The following is a 16,971-nucleotide window of genomic DNA, read 5'->3' on the forward strand; positions in this document are numbered from 1 at the left end:
CTGCACACGCGGTGCCTCAGGACTCCGTGTGTCTGTCGCATGATAGTGGTTGGGAGGGCGGCAGGCAGAGTCTGGGTTCCCTTTGGGAGGACCGGTTCTCTCCAGCTCCACTTGATCCCCGAATCCACCTGTTAAACCAGGCCCAGCTCCAGCTCCACTTGATCCCTGAATCCACCTGTTAAACCAGGCCCAGCTCCAGCTCCACTTGATCCCCGAATCCACCTATTAAACCAGGCCCAGCTCCAGCTCCACTTGATCCCTGAATCCACCTGTTAAACCAGGCCCAGCTCCACTTGATCCCTGAATCCACCTGTTAAACCAGGCCCAGCTCCAGCTCCACTTGATCCCCGAATTCACCTGTTAAGCCAGGCCCAGCTCCAGCTCCACTTGATCCCCGAATCCACCTGTTAAGCCAGGCCCAGCTCCAGCTCCACTTGATCCCCGAATCCACCTGTTAAGCCAGGCCCAGCTCCAGCTCCACCTGATCCCCGAATCCACCTGTTAAACCAGGCCCAGCTCCAGCTCCACTTGATCCCCGAATTCACCTGTTAAGCCAGGCCCAGCTCCAGCTCCACTTGATCCCCGAATCCACCTGTTAAGCCAGGCCCAGCTCCAGCTCCACTTGATCCCCGAATCCACCTGTTAAGCCAGGCCCAGCTCCAGCTCCACTTGATCCCCGAATCCACCTGTTAAGCCAGGCCCAGCTCCAGCTCCACCTGATCCCCGAATCCACCTATTTAACAAACACCTCATTTTCACCTGATTCTCTCAGTCTGAAAATTAACCACATACTGTAGAGTGAAAACATTACTTAACAGATAGTGGTTAGTTCGTTAGCTGGTTAACATTTCCCACAGATTGCCAGCGTCCAGTAAGCAACTAACGCGTTATCACTTGAGGAACGGCAAGGAGTCGTATACCAGTTGATACTGTAGCGAATTGGTTAGGTTACTAATGTCAGCTCATCTGATGTTGTAACATTAGCTGTCTGACTTTATTAGCAAGCTAATTTTCGCACCATAAACTTAAATTATTTGATCAGATGAGTTGGCTAATGTTGCTCAACATATTTCTGGTGAGCTAACAGAGAATTCGATCCAGCTAGCAAGATACTTAACATACTTGTTCCGCCACACTTTCGCCCTCACCTCAAACTTTCCAAATGCCAGTTGTTTTTCTGCTCATGAAGTCCGCTTCATCACCTTCTCACCCCCGTCTCCGTGGTCAGGCTTCTCACCTAACGTTACCTCTTCGTTATCGTTCAGGGGACGTGCTGCTTTCCAGAGCTCTCGCTGATGCTGTAACTGGCAAGCTGCCTTTCCAGAGCTCTCGCTGATGCTGTAACTGGCAAGCTGCCGTTCCAGAGCTCTCGCTGATGCTGTAACTGGCAAGCTGCCTTTCCAGAGCGCTCGCTGATGCTGTAACTGGCAAGCTGCCTTTCCAGAGCTCTCGCTGATGCTGTAACTGGCAAGCTGCCTTTCCAGAGGCTCGCTGATGCTGTACCTGGCAAGCTGCCTTTCCAGACCTCTCGCTGATGCTGTAACTGGCAAGCTGCCTTTCCAGAGCTCTCGCTGATGCTGTAACTGGCAAGCTGCCTTTCCAGAGCTCTCGCTGATGCTGTAACTGGCAAGCTGCCTTTCCAGAGCTCTCGATGATGCTGTAACTGCGAAGCTGCCTTTCCAGAGGCTCGCTGATGCTGTAACTGGCAAGCTGCCTTTCCAGAGGCTCGCTGATGCTGTAACTTGCAAGCTGCCTTTCCAGAGGCTCGCTGATGCTGTAACTGGCAAGCTGCCTTTCCAGAGCTCTCGCTGATGCTGTAACTGGCAAGCTGCCTTTCCAGAGGCTCGCTGATGCTGTACCTGACAAGCTGCCTTTCCAGACCTCTCGCTGATGCTGTAACTGGCAAGCTGCCTTTCCAGACCTCTCGCTGATGCTGTAACTGGCAAGCTGCCTTTCCAGAGCGCTCGCTGATGCTGTAACTGGCAAGATGCCTTTCCAGACCTTTCGCTGATGCTGTAACTGGCAAGCTGCCTTTCCAGACCTCTCGCTGATGCTGTAACTGGCAAGCTGCCTTTCCAGAGCTCTCGCTGATGCTGTAACTGGCAAGCTGCCTTTCCAGAGCTCTCGCTGATGCTGTAACTGGCAAGCTGCCTTTCCAGAGCTCTCGCTGATGCTGTAACTGGCAAGCTGCCTTTCCAGAGCTCTCGCTGATGCTGTAACTGGCAAGCTGCCTTTCCAGAGCTCTCGATGATGCTGTAACTGCGAAGCTGCCTTTCCAGAGGCTCGCTGATGCTGTAACTGGCAAGCTGCCTTTCCAGAGGCTCGCTGATGCTGTAACTGGCAAGCTGCCTTTCCAGAGGCTCGCTGATGCTGTAACTGGCAAGCTGCCTTTCCAGAGGCTTGCTGATGCTGTAACTGGCAAGCTGCCTTTCCAGAGCTCTCAATGATGCTGTAACTGGCAAGCTGCCTTTCCAGAGCGCTCGCTGATGCTGTAACTAGTAAGTTGGTTGTCTCTTCTCTCTTCAGTCGCGTGCTACGCTGCATTCTGTTGTTATGTGAACGATTGGCTGAGCCTTGGATACAGCCAGTATTGCTCCAATCGCGCATCACTCGTTCACTTACAGCCAGTAGTGATCCAACCCCGCCCCCCCCCTGTCCAAACTTTTCTCATCAGATCTACACAAATCACATAGGTCACCTATTCTGGATTCAAAATGGCGAATTTGGCCAAAAGGATACTAGTTTGCATCCCTGAGGGAGGGGGGATGGATGGAGGGAGCGAGAGAGACAGCGAGAGAGACAGCGAGAGAGAGAGAGGGAAAGACAGAGAGAGAGAGAGAGAGGGAGAGACAGCGAGAGAGAGAGGGAGAGGCAGCGAGAGAGGGAGAGGCAGCGAGAGAGGGAGAAACAGCGAGACAGCGAGAGACAGCGAGAGACAGCGAGAGACAGCGAGAGACAGCGAGAGACAGCGAGAGACAGCGAGACAGCGAGAGACAGCGAGACAGCGAGACAGCGAGAGACAGCGAGACAGCGAGACAGCGAGACAGCGAGACAGCGAGAGAGGGAGAGACAGCGAGAGAGAGAGAGACAGCGAGAGAGAGAGAGGGAGAGACACACCGATTGTCAGCTCCATTCACTGAAGCTAAAGATACCTCAACAACTGATGGAAAATGTAAGACCCCGAAGCAGCTAAGACAAACTACATCAGATGATGGAATAGCAACAGCATTTACACTCTAGTAAACATTCCAATACCATTACAGCCTACTCCAGGAGTGTGTCCCAAACAGCACCCTATTCCCAATTTAGTGCACTAATTTTGAACAGATCGCATAGGGAATAGAGAGCAATTTGGAAGAAGATATAGCCTACCCACAGCATTTCCTACAAGTAGATTCATTATAATATCATTATAGAAAAGACTTAAGGATTTCAAAAGGCATACCATGGACAGTCAGGCCCTATTTACTGAGACAGAAGTCAGTTACGGGAGGGAAGCTGCCCGGTCCTGAACAGACGTATACTGCTTCTAATATCTCAATTTGTTGGAGGCTGGAAGCCCTCGTGTCAGGCTTTGACAGACAGAAAGGAGAGGGAGGAGGGTATGGGGTGGAGGAGGTGAGGAGCAGAGGGAGGAGGGTATGGGGTGGAGGAGGTGAGGAGCAGAGGGAGGAGGGTATGGGGTGGAGGGGTAGAGGAAGAAGGGTATGGGGTGGAGGAGGTGAGGAGCAGAGGGAGAAGGGTATGGGGTGGAGGAGGTGAGGAGCAGAGGGAGAAGGGTATGGGGTGGAGGAGGTGAGGAGCAGAGGGAGAATGGTATGGGGTGGAGGAGGTGAGGAGCAGAGGGAGAATGGTATGGGGTGGAGGAGGTGAGGAGCAGAGGGAGAAGGGTATGGGGTGGAGGAGGTGAGGAGCAGAGGGAGAAGGGTATGGGGTGGAGGAGGGGAGGAGCAGAGGGAGAAGGGTATGGGGTGGAGGAGGGGAGGAGCAGAGGGAGAAGGGTATGGGGTGGAGGAGGGGAGGAGCAGAGGGAGAAGGGTATGGGGTGGAGGAGGGGAGCAGAGGGAGGAGGGTATGGGGTGGAGGAGGTGAGGAGCAGAGGGAGAAGGGTATGGGGTGGAGGAGGGGAGCAGAGGGAGGAGGGAGATTCCTGGTCTAGTATTTAGATCCAGCATTCATAGACCAGGCAGGTGGAAATTCTATCATGGCCTAGTTAGGGTTCAACAGAGGTGCACAGGCACTTCTACTGACCATGATGCCAAGGAAGGAAAAACACCTCCTCCTCCCACCACCACTCCATGCCAGTGAACTGAAAGGAAGGAAAAACACCTCCTCCTCCCACCACCACTCCATGCCAGTGAACTGAAAGGAAGGAAAACAGAAGAACCAGATCTGTGCACAGACAGACGCACAGACAGCGAGAGAGCGAGAGAGAGATAGAGAGAGAGAGAGGAACGGTAGAAGAGACAGAGAAAGACTCTTTGTTAGTGAACCCTCCTGTGTGCCAGAGCAGCTAAGGCCTTGCAGCCCCTTGGCACCTCGAAAGAGGACACCCCATTTCTCCCCCCCTCCTCTGATACAGGCCTTCTGCTCTTATTTCAGAGTGAGTTACCAGGGAGGAATCTCTATCCACACTTCACTAAGCAAGCAGAAATCAGACCGAGGGGGGGGGGTTGTGTCTGTTCTAAATGGCATCCTACTCTCTGGTCAAATGTAGTGCACTCAATAGGGATTAGGGTGGCATTTTTGTGTGTGTGTGTGGGGGGGGGACACAGCCAGAAGAGCAGGCAAACCTCACGAGACTGGAGAACAGAAACAGACTGGACTGTATGTACTGACGCACACCATCACAGAGCAGAAAAGTAGACGTGGAGCGAGACGTGTTGAGCTTCTGTACTTTTCCGATACGAGACAAACAAACACAAAATTAAAATCGGTACTAGAACGTGTTACACTTCTGTCAAAAATAGGTCTCACGGATCAAGTCTGTGTCAACCCAGCCGATGTCCCCCCCCCCCCCCGAAAGGGTGAGGGTAACCACGACCACGTCTGCTCCACATAGCCTGCACTGGCAATCTGGGCTGCGTCACGTCAGCGCCCCACGAATGCTGCATCATGAACCTTCCAGAAGGACAACCCTCTCTGCAGCACTCCAATCAGGTCTTTCTGGTAGAGTGGCCAGACGGAAGCCACTCCTCATTAAAAACCGATGAGGAAGAGAAGGGAGAGGCGGGCGTTACAGCGCGTCAAGCGTCACAAAATAAACCCAAGTTCTATTTTAGCGCCCGGCTACGCAGTCGCTCGTTGACAAGACAATGATCCAAAACATAAAGCAAAATCTACAATGGAATGGTTCAAAAATAAACATATCCAGGTGTTAGAATGGCCAAGTCAAAGTCCAGACCTGAATCCAATCGAGAATCTGTGGAAAGAACTGAAAACTGCTGTTCACAAATGCTCTCCATCCAACCTCACTGAGCTCGAGCTGTTTTGCAAGGAGGAATGGGAAAAAATGTCAGTCTCTCGATGTGCAAAACTGATAGAGACATACCCCAAGCGACTTACAGCTGTAATCGCAGCAAAAGGTGGCGCTACAAAGTATTAACTTAAGGGGGCTGAATAATTTTGCACGCCCAATTTTTCAGATTTTGATTTGTTAAAAAAGTTTGAAATATCCAATAAATGTCGTTCCACTTCATGATTGTGTCCCACTTGTTGTTGATTCTTCACAAAAAAATACAGTTTTATATCTTTATGTTTGAAGCCTGAAATGTGGCAAAAGGTCGCAAAGTTCAAGGGGGCCGAATACTTTCGCAAGGCACTGTATATCACCAAGACCCCATCTAACCCCCCCAACCCTAGAGTACTAAGACTCCAGCTAATCCCCCCAACCCTAGAGTACTAAGACCCCATCTGACCCCCCCCCCCCCAACCCTAGAGTACTAAGACTCCAGCTAATCCCCCCCAACCCTAGAGTACTAAGACCCCATCTGACCCCCCCCCAACCCTAGAGTACTAAGACTCCAGCTAATCCCCCCCAACCCATATATCACCAAAACCCCATCTGACCCCCCCCAACCCTAGAGTACTAAGAGCTAATCCTAAAAACAGACTAGCCAGCGTTGTTTACATTTTGTCAGATGAGATTAAAGCTCCAGGGATCAGAGAAGACTGTGATGTAAATACAGCCAATCATATTCCACCTTTCATCAAACACAAAAGACACGTGAGTTTGAACAAAGAGAACAAAATGAGTCAAAAGAACAAAGATACAAAAGTTGTTTGAACAGAGGACAAACTGAGGACAGACAGAGGACAGACAGAGGACAGACAGAGGACAGACAGAGGACAGACAGAGGACAGACAGAGGACAGACAGAGGACAGACAGAGGACAGACAGAGGACAGACAGAGGACAAACAGAGGACAAACAGAGGACAAACAGAGGACAGACAGAGGACAGACAGAGGACAAACTGAGGACAGACAGAGGACAGACAGAGGACAGACAGAGGACAAACTGAGGACAAACAGAGGACAGACAGAGGACAGACAGAGGACAGACAGAGGACAGACAGAGGACAGACAGAGGACAGACAGAGGACAGACAGAGGACAGACAGAGGACAAACTGAAGACAAACTGAAGACAAACTGAAGACAAACTGAAGACAAACTGAGGACAGAGAGACACACAGACAATGTGCAGCAGCAGCTAGCTACTCCTGTAGACAAGTGAGTCAGATTAGGACCTGTAAAAGGCATCAGAGAGCTCTGGAGACCCCAGAGAGAAGAGGAAGGAAAAAGCTGACAGGGATGAGGGGAAAGAAGGAACGTACGTGGTCTCTATTGAGCCCTGAGCTGAGGCAGAGAGAGGAGGGTCTCGCTGCTAGTCTCAGGTTTAGGCACACTCCTCATAGCCGGAGGTCAAGTCTGTTGGTACCATCATGCCATCTCCTCGTCACTTCACTTATTTGGCTTGACAAATGGCAAAAACAGATCTGTGACCAGGCTATAACTCTAGCACTCATTGGCAAGGCCCATATCTATGATTAAAGCTGTTGGCGTTGGTGAACAGACTATTTACAGACGAGGCTGGTGAACTTGAACATGTCCCTGTTCTTCCATGGCCTGCATACTCACCAGACATGTCACCCATTGAGCATGTTTGGGATGCTCTGGATCAACGTGTACGACAGCGTGTTCCAGTTCCCGCCAATATCCAACAACTTCAAACAGCCATTGAAGAGGAGTGGGACAACATTCCACAGGCCACAATCAACAGCCGGATCAACTCTATGCCAAGGTTTTGTCGCACTGCATGAGGAAAATGATCACACCAGATACTGACTGGTTTTCTAATCCACGCCCCTATTTTGATTATTTTAAGGTATCTGTGACCAACAGATGCTTATCTGTATTCCCAGTCATGTGACTGCTTCATAATAGTTATCAAAATTAAAGAGTAAATAAACCAGCGAGTCTATCAGACAGTGGCAGGCAGTTATCAGTGGACAATCTGCATTTTCAAAACCTAGACCAAAAAAATAAAATAAAAATAATAATAATGTTTTAAACCATTTCACATGTGTTTTATATTGAAAGTGAACAATGTTTTCTTGCTTCAATAAGATCGGTGGAACTACAGTTCTCCTTGACAGAAAAATCCATTAGTGCAACACATTCAGACAGGAAATACATGATCAGATGACAACAGGAAATAGATGATCAGATGACAACAGGAAATAGATGATCAGATGACAACAGGAAATAGCTTCATTTTCATCAGATGACAACAGGAAATAGCTTCATTTCCTTCAGATGACAACAGGAAATAGATGATCAGATGACAACAGGAAATACATGATCAGATGACAACAGGAAATAGCTTCATTTTCATCAGATGACAACAGGAAATAGCTTCATTTCCTTCAGACGACAACAGAAGCGCAGTGCTATTTGGCAGACGGCCAACACGAGGAGCTAAATGGAAAACGCATGGCCTTTACATATCTCTAAAGGTTTATCATAGAAAGAAGAGAGCCCGCTACATTTCCTTATGTTTTGCTTGAAGATAATCTTGCATTTAACTGGAGAAATTAGTCTAGACCGAGAGAAAAGTACCGGAGAACAGTAGCTACACCAGTCAGAGCGCTGTCTGCTGATAAGATGAGAATGGATGAGAATGGTGGTTCTGATAATGATGGCACACTAGATGCTAGTTGAGAAACCTAGACCAGAATTGTTATTAAAAATACAAAAATCAGAGTCATGAAAGAAACACCGTGTTTCAGCAAACAACCCCTCGGTATACAGAGACGACCGAAAAACACAACAAATCCAAAAAATGGCAACCAAAAATAAAAACTCGTAATATACGAAGAAAAACGGTCCGGGAAAAGTTAGCATGGCGGCTAACAAAAACAGTCAACAACCTCACATCACAACTGTGGTGAGGAAGACTGACGGCGAAACTCCAAAAATGGTCCTAGAAACTTAACATTAAAACAATTCCATGAACATCCCGAACAACAAAAAAAAAAAAAAGAGAGACACAAAAGCCATTCGACAGGCAACATCTATCCTCTCCTCCACAAGATCTCCCGCTACATACTGGGGCGGCCCGACATCGAACCTGTCCCCCCGAGAACGTGGGCACCAAGACCCATCCCAGGACGAGAGTCCCCCGCCAGTTAATACTACAGCAGCTGAGATGGACCATCTCAGATTAGCATATATGAACATAACTTCACACTGAATCTATACGCTGACGACATTCTACTCAACCTGCAGTTTCCCTACCGGTAGTCTTAAAGCTGATTGGCTGCTTTGGCTTCCTCTCAGGATATAAGAGAGACTGGAGTAAGAGTGACACTATGCCCGTCAACCTACACACATTTCAGCCTGACTAAGTGGGTCCTCCATTTGCTTGGAAGGCTAGTGGTATGAAGTATATAAGAATTAATATAGTATCTCCCATAACTAATATATTCAGCCTAAATGGACCTAGAGTCATCCGGGTTATCAAATCAATGTAAATTGTCCGGTGGTAATTTGTATTAATTGTTCATCAGTCTAATGGCTTGGGGGGGTAGAAGCTGTTGAGGAGCCTTTTGGTCCTAGACTTGGCGCTCCGGTACCACATGCTGTGCGGTAGCATAGAGAACAGTCTATTACTTGGGTGACTGGAGTCTCTGACAATTTTATGGGCTTTCCTCTGACACCGCCTATTATATAGGTTCTGGATGGCAGGAAGTTTGGCCCCAGTGATGAACTGGGCCGTTCACACTACCCTCTGTAGCGCCTTACAGTCAGATGCCGAGCAGTTGCCATACCAGGCGGTGATGCAACCAGTCAGGATGCTCTCGATGGTGCAGCTGTAGAACTTGTTGAGAATCTGGGGACCCAAGCCAAATTTTTTCAGTCTCCTGAGGGGGAAAAGGTTTTGTCGTGCCCTCTTCACGACTGTCTTGGTGTGTTTGGACCACGATAGTTCATTGGCATTGTCACATATGTGTGTGTTCCTTTTGTCCAGGTGTCTAATTTGCATACCGCCCCAATAGATCCACTGATGACGCAATCTCAATCGCACCCCCACACTGCCCTTTCCCACCTGGACAAAAGGAACACATATGTGACAATGCTGTTCATTGACTACAGCTTAGAGTTCAACACCATAGTGAGCACAAAGCTCATCACCAAGCTAAGGACTCTGGGACTGAACACCTCTCTCCGCTACTGGATCCTGGACATCTTGACTGGCCGCCCCCAGGAGGTAAGGGTAGGCAACAACACATCTGCCACGCTGATCCTTAACACTGGGGCCCCTCAGGGGTGTGTACTTAGTCCCCTCCTGTACTCCCTGTTCACAGATGACATTAAGAGATGGACAGCTCTCCCCCCCTCTCTTTATGGGGCAAAGATGTATTATCTAGCCTCTCTCATCTCTTCCATCCGTCTCCAGTCCAGGTTTTAAGAGGTAAAACTCTCTCCTCACAGTTCCTAAAAGAACAATCAGAAACCCAGGATAGGGTATATAGGAAACGGACTGTACCTAGATTTTTTTTTAAAAAGTGGGCTGGGTATCCCAGATGTATTCTTGTATAAATGTCATAATTAAAGATATCCCCTTACATGGGCTTACAGATCAAAATGTAAGATTGGTAGCTGGGAGGAGATTAGAGGAGATTACATCACAGCACAGGTTTGTTCACCTGGCGTCAAGGTGGTACAGCCTCAACGATGCTTACATGACAACCTGATAATTCCACTGTCAAGGGGCAGTAGGGGATTTTAGATGCTGACCAGAAGGTTGGATGTAGAAGGACCGTTCTCTTCCATCCTGTCCCATCTGGCATAACCCCCTGTTTAACAGCTGAGAGAAACACTCAATAGTAGACACTGGCAAAAGCCACAGTATTTCACAGATAGAATATAATCTTTAAAACAAGAATTTTCCCCAAGTGAAGGGCAGATTATGGTTTGTGTGATTCTTCTTCTTTTGTTTGCTGCATATTTGCAGTTTAAGACAGTCATATACTTATATACTCATATACGTCATATACTTTTCATATACTCATATACACGGTTATTACAAAGCAGGATACTGAACCTGCCTCTGATCCACAGTGAGATCAGAACCTCTGGAAAGCTGCCTTCATGAGAAGAACTATCAGATATTTATAGAAATGAATCAAATATATATATATATTTTTTTTTAATCCCAAATGCATATTCCTCTCATTCGGTTAGGGTGGGAGTACGACCTGAACACTTCTCTCACCTCATCACAACACTGTTTGGAGAAAGTGTCAGGCCATTCAGTTCAAGATATTGTGTAGAGCCTACATCACCCCGGTACATATTTCAAAATGGATTTTTAAAAAATCGAACTCATGCAACAGCTCTACTCCACATGTTGTGGGAATGTCTTGTAGTGAAAACACTGGTCTGAAGTCTCTCCCCCCCAAAACAAAATAATGTTGGTGTCCAATTTCCAGTGTGTCCCATCTCATGTTTACTTGGTAAAAAGAGCATATATATATATATATATATATATATATATATATATATATATATATATATATATATATATATATATATATATATATATATATATATATATATATATATATATATATATATATATATATATATATATATATATATATATATACACATATACATATATATATATACACATATACATATATATACATATACATATATATATATATATATATATATATACACATATACATACACACACACACACACAGTCTAATGTTAAGAATCATTGTTTTTTTATCATTAAATGGAAGGAAAGTAAGCTAATTTGTTTTTCTGTGGACCGCTGGATAGAGGACTAACTTAGACCTTTTACACATGGACCAGCTGGATAGAGGACTAACTTAGACCGTTTACACATGGACCAGCTGGATAGAGGACTAACTTAGACCGTTTACACATGGACCAGCTGGATAGAGGACTAACTGAGACCTTTTACACATGGACCAGCTGGATAGAGGACTAACTTAGACCTTTTACACATGGACCAGCTGGATAGAGGACTAACTGAGACCTTTTACACATGGACCAGCTGGATAGAGGACTAACTTAGACCGTTTACACATGGACCAGCTGGATAGAGGACTAACTGAGACCTTTTACACATGGACCAGCTGGATAGAGGACTAACTTAGACCTTTTACACATGGACCAGCTGGATAGAGGACTAACTGAGACCTTTTACACATGGACCAGCTGGATAGAGGACTAACTTAGACCTTTTACACATGGACCAGCTGGATAGAGGACTAACTTAGACCTTTTACACATGGACCAGCTGGATAGAGGACTAACTTAGACCTTTTACACATGGACCAGCTGGATAGAGGACTAACTTAGACCTTTTACACATGGACCAGCTGGATAGAGGACTAACTTAGACCTCTTACACATGGACCAGCTGGATAGAGGACTAACTTAGACCTTTTACACATGGACCGCTGGATAGAGGACTAACTTAGCCCTTTTACACATGGACCAGCTGGACTGCTCAAGGACTTCCATTTAGGTGTGTCACTGAGACACAGACACTGAGACACAGAGACACAGACACAGAGACACAGAGACACAGACACAGAGACACAGAGACACAGAGACACAGAGACAGACACTGAGACACAGAGACACAGAGACACAGAGACACTGAGACACTGAGAGACAGAGACACAAACACAGAGACACAGACACACAGAGACACTGAGACACTGAGACACTGAGACACTGAGACACTGAGACACTGAGACACTGAGACACTGAGACACAGACACTGAGACACTGAGACTGAGACACTGTACACAAGTTCTTGGACTCTGGAAATGTCCAAATTAAAAGTTTAAATCCTGTAGTCTATACTTGGAATATCTGCAAATGACAACAAAAAAAAATTGTATGAAATAAAAACCTGCATTTAAAATGATGTTATGATGCACATCTCTCACGATGTTTTGTATGTTCTGACATTCGTGTGTCGTTTCTGTTTGTTGCTGGAAAAAGTACAAAGTGTTAACAGTAAAAGCTATGCGATTTTCGCCATTTTTCAAAGTCCCACCTCAAATCAAAACAAATTGTAGTGGTCACATACACATGGTTAGCAGACGTTAATGCGAGTGTAGTGAAATGCTTGTGCATCTAGTTTTCGACACTGCAGTAATATCTAACAAGTAATCTAACTATTCCACAACAACTACCTAATATACACAAATCTAAAGGGATGGAATAAGAATATGTACATATCAATATATGGATGAGCGATGGCCGAGCGGCATAGGCAAGGTGCAGTAGATGGTATAGAATACAGTATATACATATGAGATGAGTAATGTAGGGTATGTAAACATTATTAAATGTGACATTATTTAAAGTGACTAATGATATCATACGGTTTGCTCGGTTTAGAGCCACGTTTCAGTTGTGTGATTCGCAGTCGATTTGATGTCACTCAATAAATCCACACGCCCTTTAAGTTCCAAACAGTCCCACACTGTTAGCAGGTCCATTCACCAGTACTTTTGAGCTGGGGACGTGGTGGGTGGGTGGGTGGGTGGCAGGCGACAGACAGACAGACAGACAGACAGCATGAAGAAAACACAAGTAGACCAAGCCACAGTCTTAGTAGCTCAGTTGGTAGAGCATGGTGTTTGTAACGCCCAGGGTAGTGGGTTCGATTCCCGGGATCACCCGTACATAAAATGTATGCACACATAGGCATTTCTTATTTACAATGACAGTCAAACCCAGATGACGATGGGCCATTTGTGCGCCGCCCTATATATATAGGCCTCAGAGCGAGTGACGTCACCCGATTGAAACGCTATTTTAGCGAGCACCGCTAACTAAGCTAGCCAATCGGTGACATCACTCGCTCTGAGGCCTTGAAGTAGTGGTTCCCCTTTGCTCTGCAAGGGCCGCGGCTTTTGTGGAGCGATGGGTAACGATGCTTCGTGGGTGACTGTTGTTGTCTGTGTGCAGAGGGTCCCTGGCTCGAGCCCGGGTCGGACGACATCAGCCTGGTCCTGTGTCAGGACATAACCCTTAGTTATGTCGTTTTCTACAACAACAAAAAACAAGTTGTAGTCTAGTCTAATTGTTGTAGAGTAAACCACTGCCTAGAGCCTATAGACTAGTTCTTCATAGGGCTGAAAGATGAATCAGCGATAGGCCTAGCTACTAGCCAATGTCTCCAAGGGATTCTCAAATGACGTGGACTCTTTGAGGCTCTCCTTGTGTTGCCTGCTTTTCAAAACGTGAATTTGTTGTCGTCGGCAGGGTGGCCTTCAAGTCAAGTCCATAGCTATGTCCCAAATGCAACGATTTTCCCTGTTGGGCCCTGGTCAAAAGTAAGGCCTTGGGGAAATAGGGTGCCTGTTCCCACAGCTCCCTGTTCAAAAGTTATGCACTATATAGGGAATAGGGTGCCGTGGGCCCTGGTCAAAAGTTAGGCCTTGGGGAATAGGGTGCCGTGGGCCCTGGTCAAAAGTAGTGGACTATATAGGGAACAGGGTGCTGTGGGCCATAGTCAAAAGTTATGCACTATATAGGGAACAGGGTGCTGTGGGCCCTGGTCAAAAGTTATGCACTATATAGGGAAGAGGGTGCCGTGGATCCTGGTCAAAAGTTATGCACTATATAGGGACCAGGGTGCCGTGGGCCCTGGTCAAAAGTTAGGCCTTGGGGAACAGGGTGTCAGAGAGGCTGTTTCAGCTTCTGTCAGCTCTAAAGCTCCCTCTGTCCTGTAGGAAATGGTTACTCCAGCATTTCAAACCCTTCAGTAGACACCATGTTAATGACTGCTTCCAAACTAACTGCCAGCCTGCCAGCCTGGCCTAGTGGACGTCGCAAGCTAACCAACCCCATAATAAAAACAACTCACACAGTCACAGCAATTGGGTGGCCTTATCCCTGATCCGGTTTACAACTAGCCTGAGTGCCAGTCTGTTTGTGCTATCATGTTTACATAGGAGATGGTCAAAAGCACAAACAGATTTGGGATCAGGCTTTGTAAAATCCAAAGCACAGTCTCAGGCAAGAAGACTCCCTGTTTGAAATCGGCCTACAGTCCATACAGCCATTATGTATCTGGAATAGTCATTATATATATGATGATTTAGGTCTAAACTAGAGCTCAGATTCCGTTTGTTAGAGTCTAAAGAATATGATGCATGTGTTTGGCTCTGGGTGTATGTTAGCCTGGCAATATGGTCTGGCTCTCAATGTTGCAGCAGTCTCACCATTCCTTCAATACAAAGTGGTCCCTGTCCTCATTTCATATGTTTCCTCTTAGCATAATTAGTTTCGAAAAGACATGGGGTTTGAATCGGGAAGAGAAAAAAAATTACTACATCTCTCATTTCAGCCATTTTCCATGTTACTAATGTTCACTCACTAGACACACTTGACATATTTTGCGCCAAAGGCATTCATTCCCTTATGGGTGAATCGGTATATAGAATAATGTATGAATCACGTGTTGAGCTTGTATCTCAAAACGACATGTTACAAATCACAATGACTTACTACTTGCTTTATGGGTCAACTTTTAAACTTTGCAAACAAAAGACGTGGCGTGTATCTTGCTTGATGTTAATTAGGTTAGCACTTTTTTTTTATCTCACACAAAGCTGAGCTACATTTTGTTGAAAAAGACCCCATCCTCAGCGGGCCATATTCTACAAGATAGTAGCGATCAACCCAGCCGGTGTAACTAACTAGTTAACTCCCAAAACAAGAGGTTATCTGTCTAGCCATGGTATGCACCCCTCTCAACCCTGCAGTAAATCAGTGTTGGAACTGACTCACATGTAGACAACTAGGTATGTTTTATTTTAAATCACTGGGTCTTACCCAAAAGCTTGTTGACCTCCTCCTCACTCATGTAGACGTTGACACTGGGGTGGTTGTTGATGTCCAGAGTAGGGACACTAGTGCTGGGGTTGGCGAGACACACGGTCCCTTCCAGAAACAGTAGCAAAAAGAAACCCCCGAGGCTCCACTGAACCGAATGTGTCCAGTCTCGGTAAACGGAGGGGCTCCGACAGCGGAGAACCAGTCCCGGTTTCCCCAACATTTCAAATGTCTTGTAGGTTGTTTGCGCTTCTTCTTCTTCTTGGAAACAAATAAATAAATAAAAGTCGATTATCCCACTTTGTTTCCAAATCCTCGATGTATTTATCACCCGTAGTTGAAGTTAATGTTTAAAGGGCAACATTACTACTTGTTGTTCAACCTCGGCGTCTCCCCGGGTTGTTCGTGGTTCTTGTTATTTAAACAGGCGAGCCACAGTCAGCTAACTAACTCGGCCCGCGTTTATATGCGGTTCCTTTTTCAGGTTGTCACGTTTGCGAAGATTTGGATTCAATTCTGAAATTCACTATCCTTTGCGTATATTATCCTACTTAGATATGTTTAATTTGAGATCCCGTTAAGATAAATAGTAACGATTCCCCCCCCCTCCTCCTCCTCCCAACAAAAAAAAATAACATCCAGGTTTGTCCTTTCATGGTCCTTGTTGTTCCTTCCCGGAGTAATCTCAGTTTTCACTGGAGGGAGGGGACAACGAGGGTTGTCCAGGGTCCGGGAAACGCGCCTGATAACATTTCGTTACATGCAGATGAATGGTAATTTACAGTCTATTTTGTATAACGACAAAAAAAACTCTTTTTTTAATTGAATAACGCAATGGATTCTCGTCAAACAAACACACAGCAGGTAACATCATAGGTGTGTAATTGATTCAAATGTTGCTTGGTCCTCTAATAGAACAATGTTGGGCCTATTTGATCTCCCCTAGACAGCTTCAAGATATTTGGCGTCCACATCACTAAGGACCATCAGCACCATCGAGAGCATCCTGACTGGCTGCATCACCGCTTGGTATGGCAATTGCACCACCCTTGACTGCAAAAGCATTACATACACCATGTACAGTGCCTTGCGAAAGTATTCGGCCCCCTTGAACTTTGCGACCTTTTGCCACATTTCAGGCTTCAAACATAAAGATATAAAACTGTATTTTTTTGTGAAGAATCAACAACAAGTGGGACACAATCATGAAGTGGAACGACATTTATTGGATATTTCAAACTTTTTTAACAAATCAAAAACTGAAAAATTGGGCGTGCAAAATTATTCAGCCCCCTTAAGTTAATACTTTGTAGCGCCACCTTTTGCTGCGATTACAGCTGTAAGTCGCTTGGGGTATGTCTCTATCAGTTTTGCACATCGAGAGACTGAATTTTTTTCCCATTCCTCCTTGCAAAACAGCTCGAGCTCAGTGAGGTTGGATGGAGAGCATTTGTGAACAGCAGTTTTCAGTGCTTTCCACAGATTCTCGATTGGATTCAGGTCTGGACTTTGACTTGGCCATTCTAACACCTGGATATGTTTATTTTTGAACCATTCCATTGTAGAT

The 16,971-nt window shown here is 46.2% G+C and overlaps 1 protein-coding gene across 5 annotated transcripts in view; it reads right to left on the minus strand.

The window, feature by feature from the left end:
- Positions 1–16,101, minus strand: part of LOC139414767 (tyrosine-protein kinase RYK-like) — a 146,765-nt gene extending 130,664 nt beyond the window's left edge. For 3 of the 5 annotated variants that reach the window (XR_011634910.1, XR_011634912.1, XR_011634909.1), the window contains exon 1: positions 15,405–15,854. Coding sequence is in view for 1 of the 5 variants with exons in the window: in XM_071162435.1 (XP_071018536.1) it covers positions 15,405–15,627 (223 nt within the window). In the remaining 4 variants the exon portion in view is untranslated. Of the gene's footprint in view, positions 1–15,404 lie in introns of all 5 variants that reach the window. The other 2 variants (XR_011634911.1, XM_071162435.1) reach the window with 2 other exon arrangements.
- Between the last annotated feature and the right edge of the window lie 870 nt (positions 16,102–16,971).

The sequence above is a fragment of the Oncorhynchus clarkii genome, chromosome 1, assembly GCF_045791955.1.
Source record: "Oncorhynchus clarkii lewisi isolate Uvic-CL-2024 chromosome 1, UVic_Ocla_1.0, whole genome shotgun sequence".
Lineage (NCBI taxonomy): Eukaryota > Metazoa > Chordata > Actinopteri > Salmoniformes > Salmonidae > Oncorhynchus > Oncorhynchus clarkii.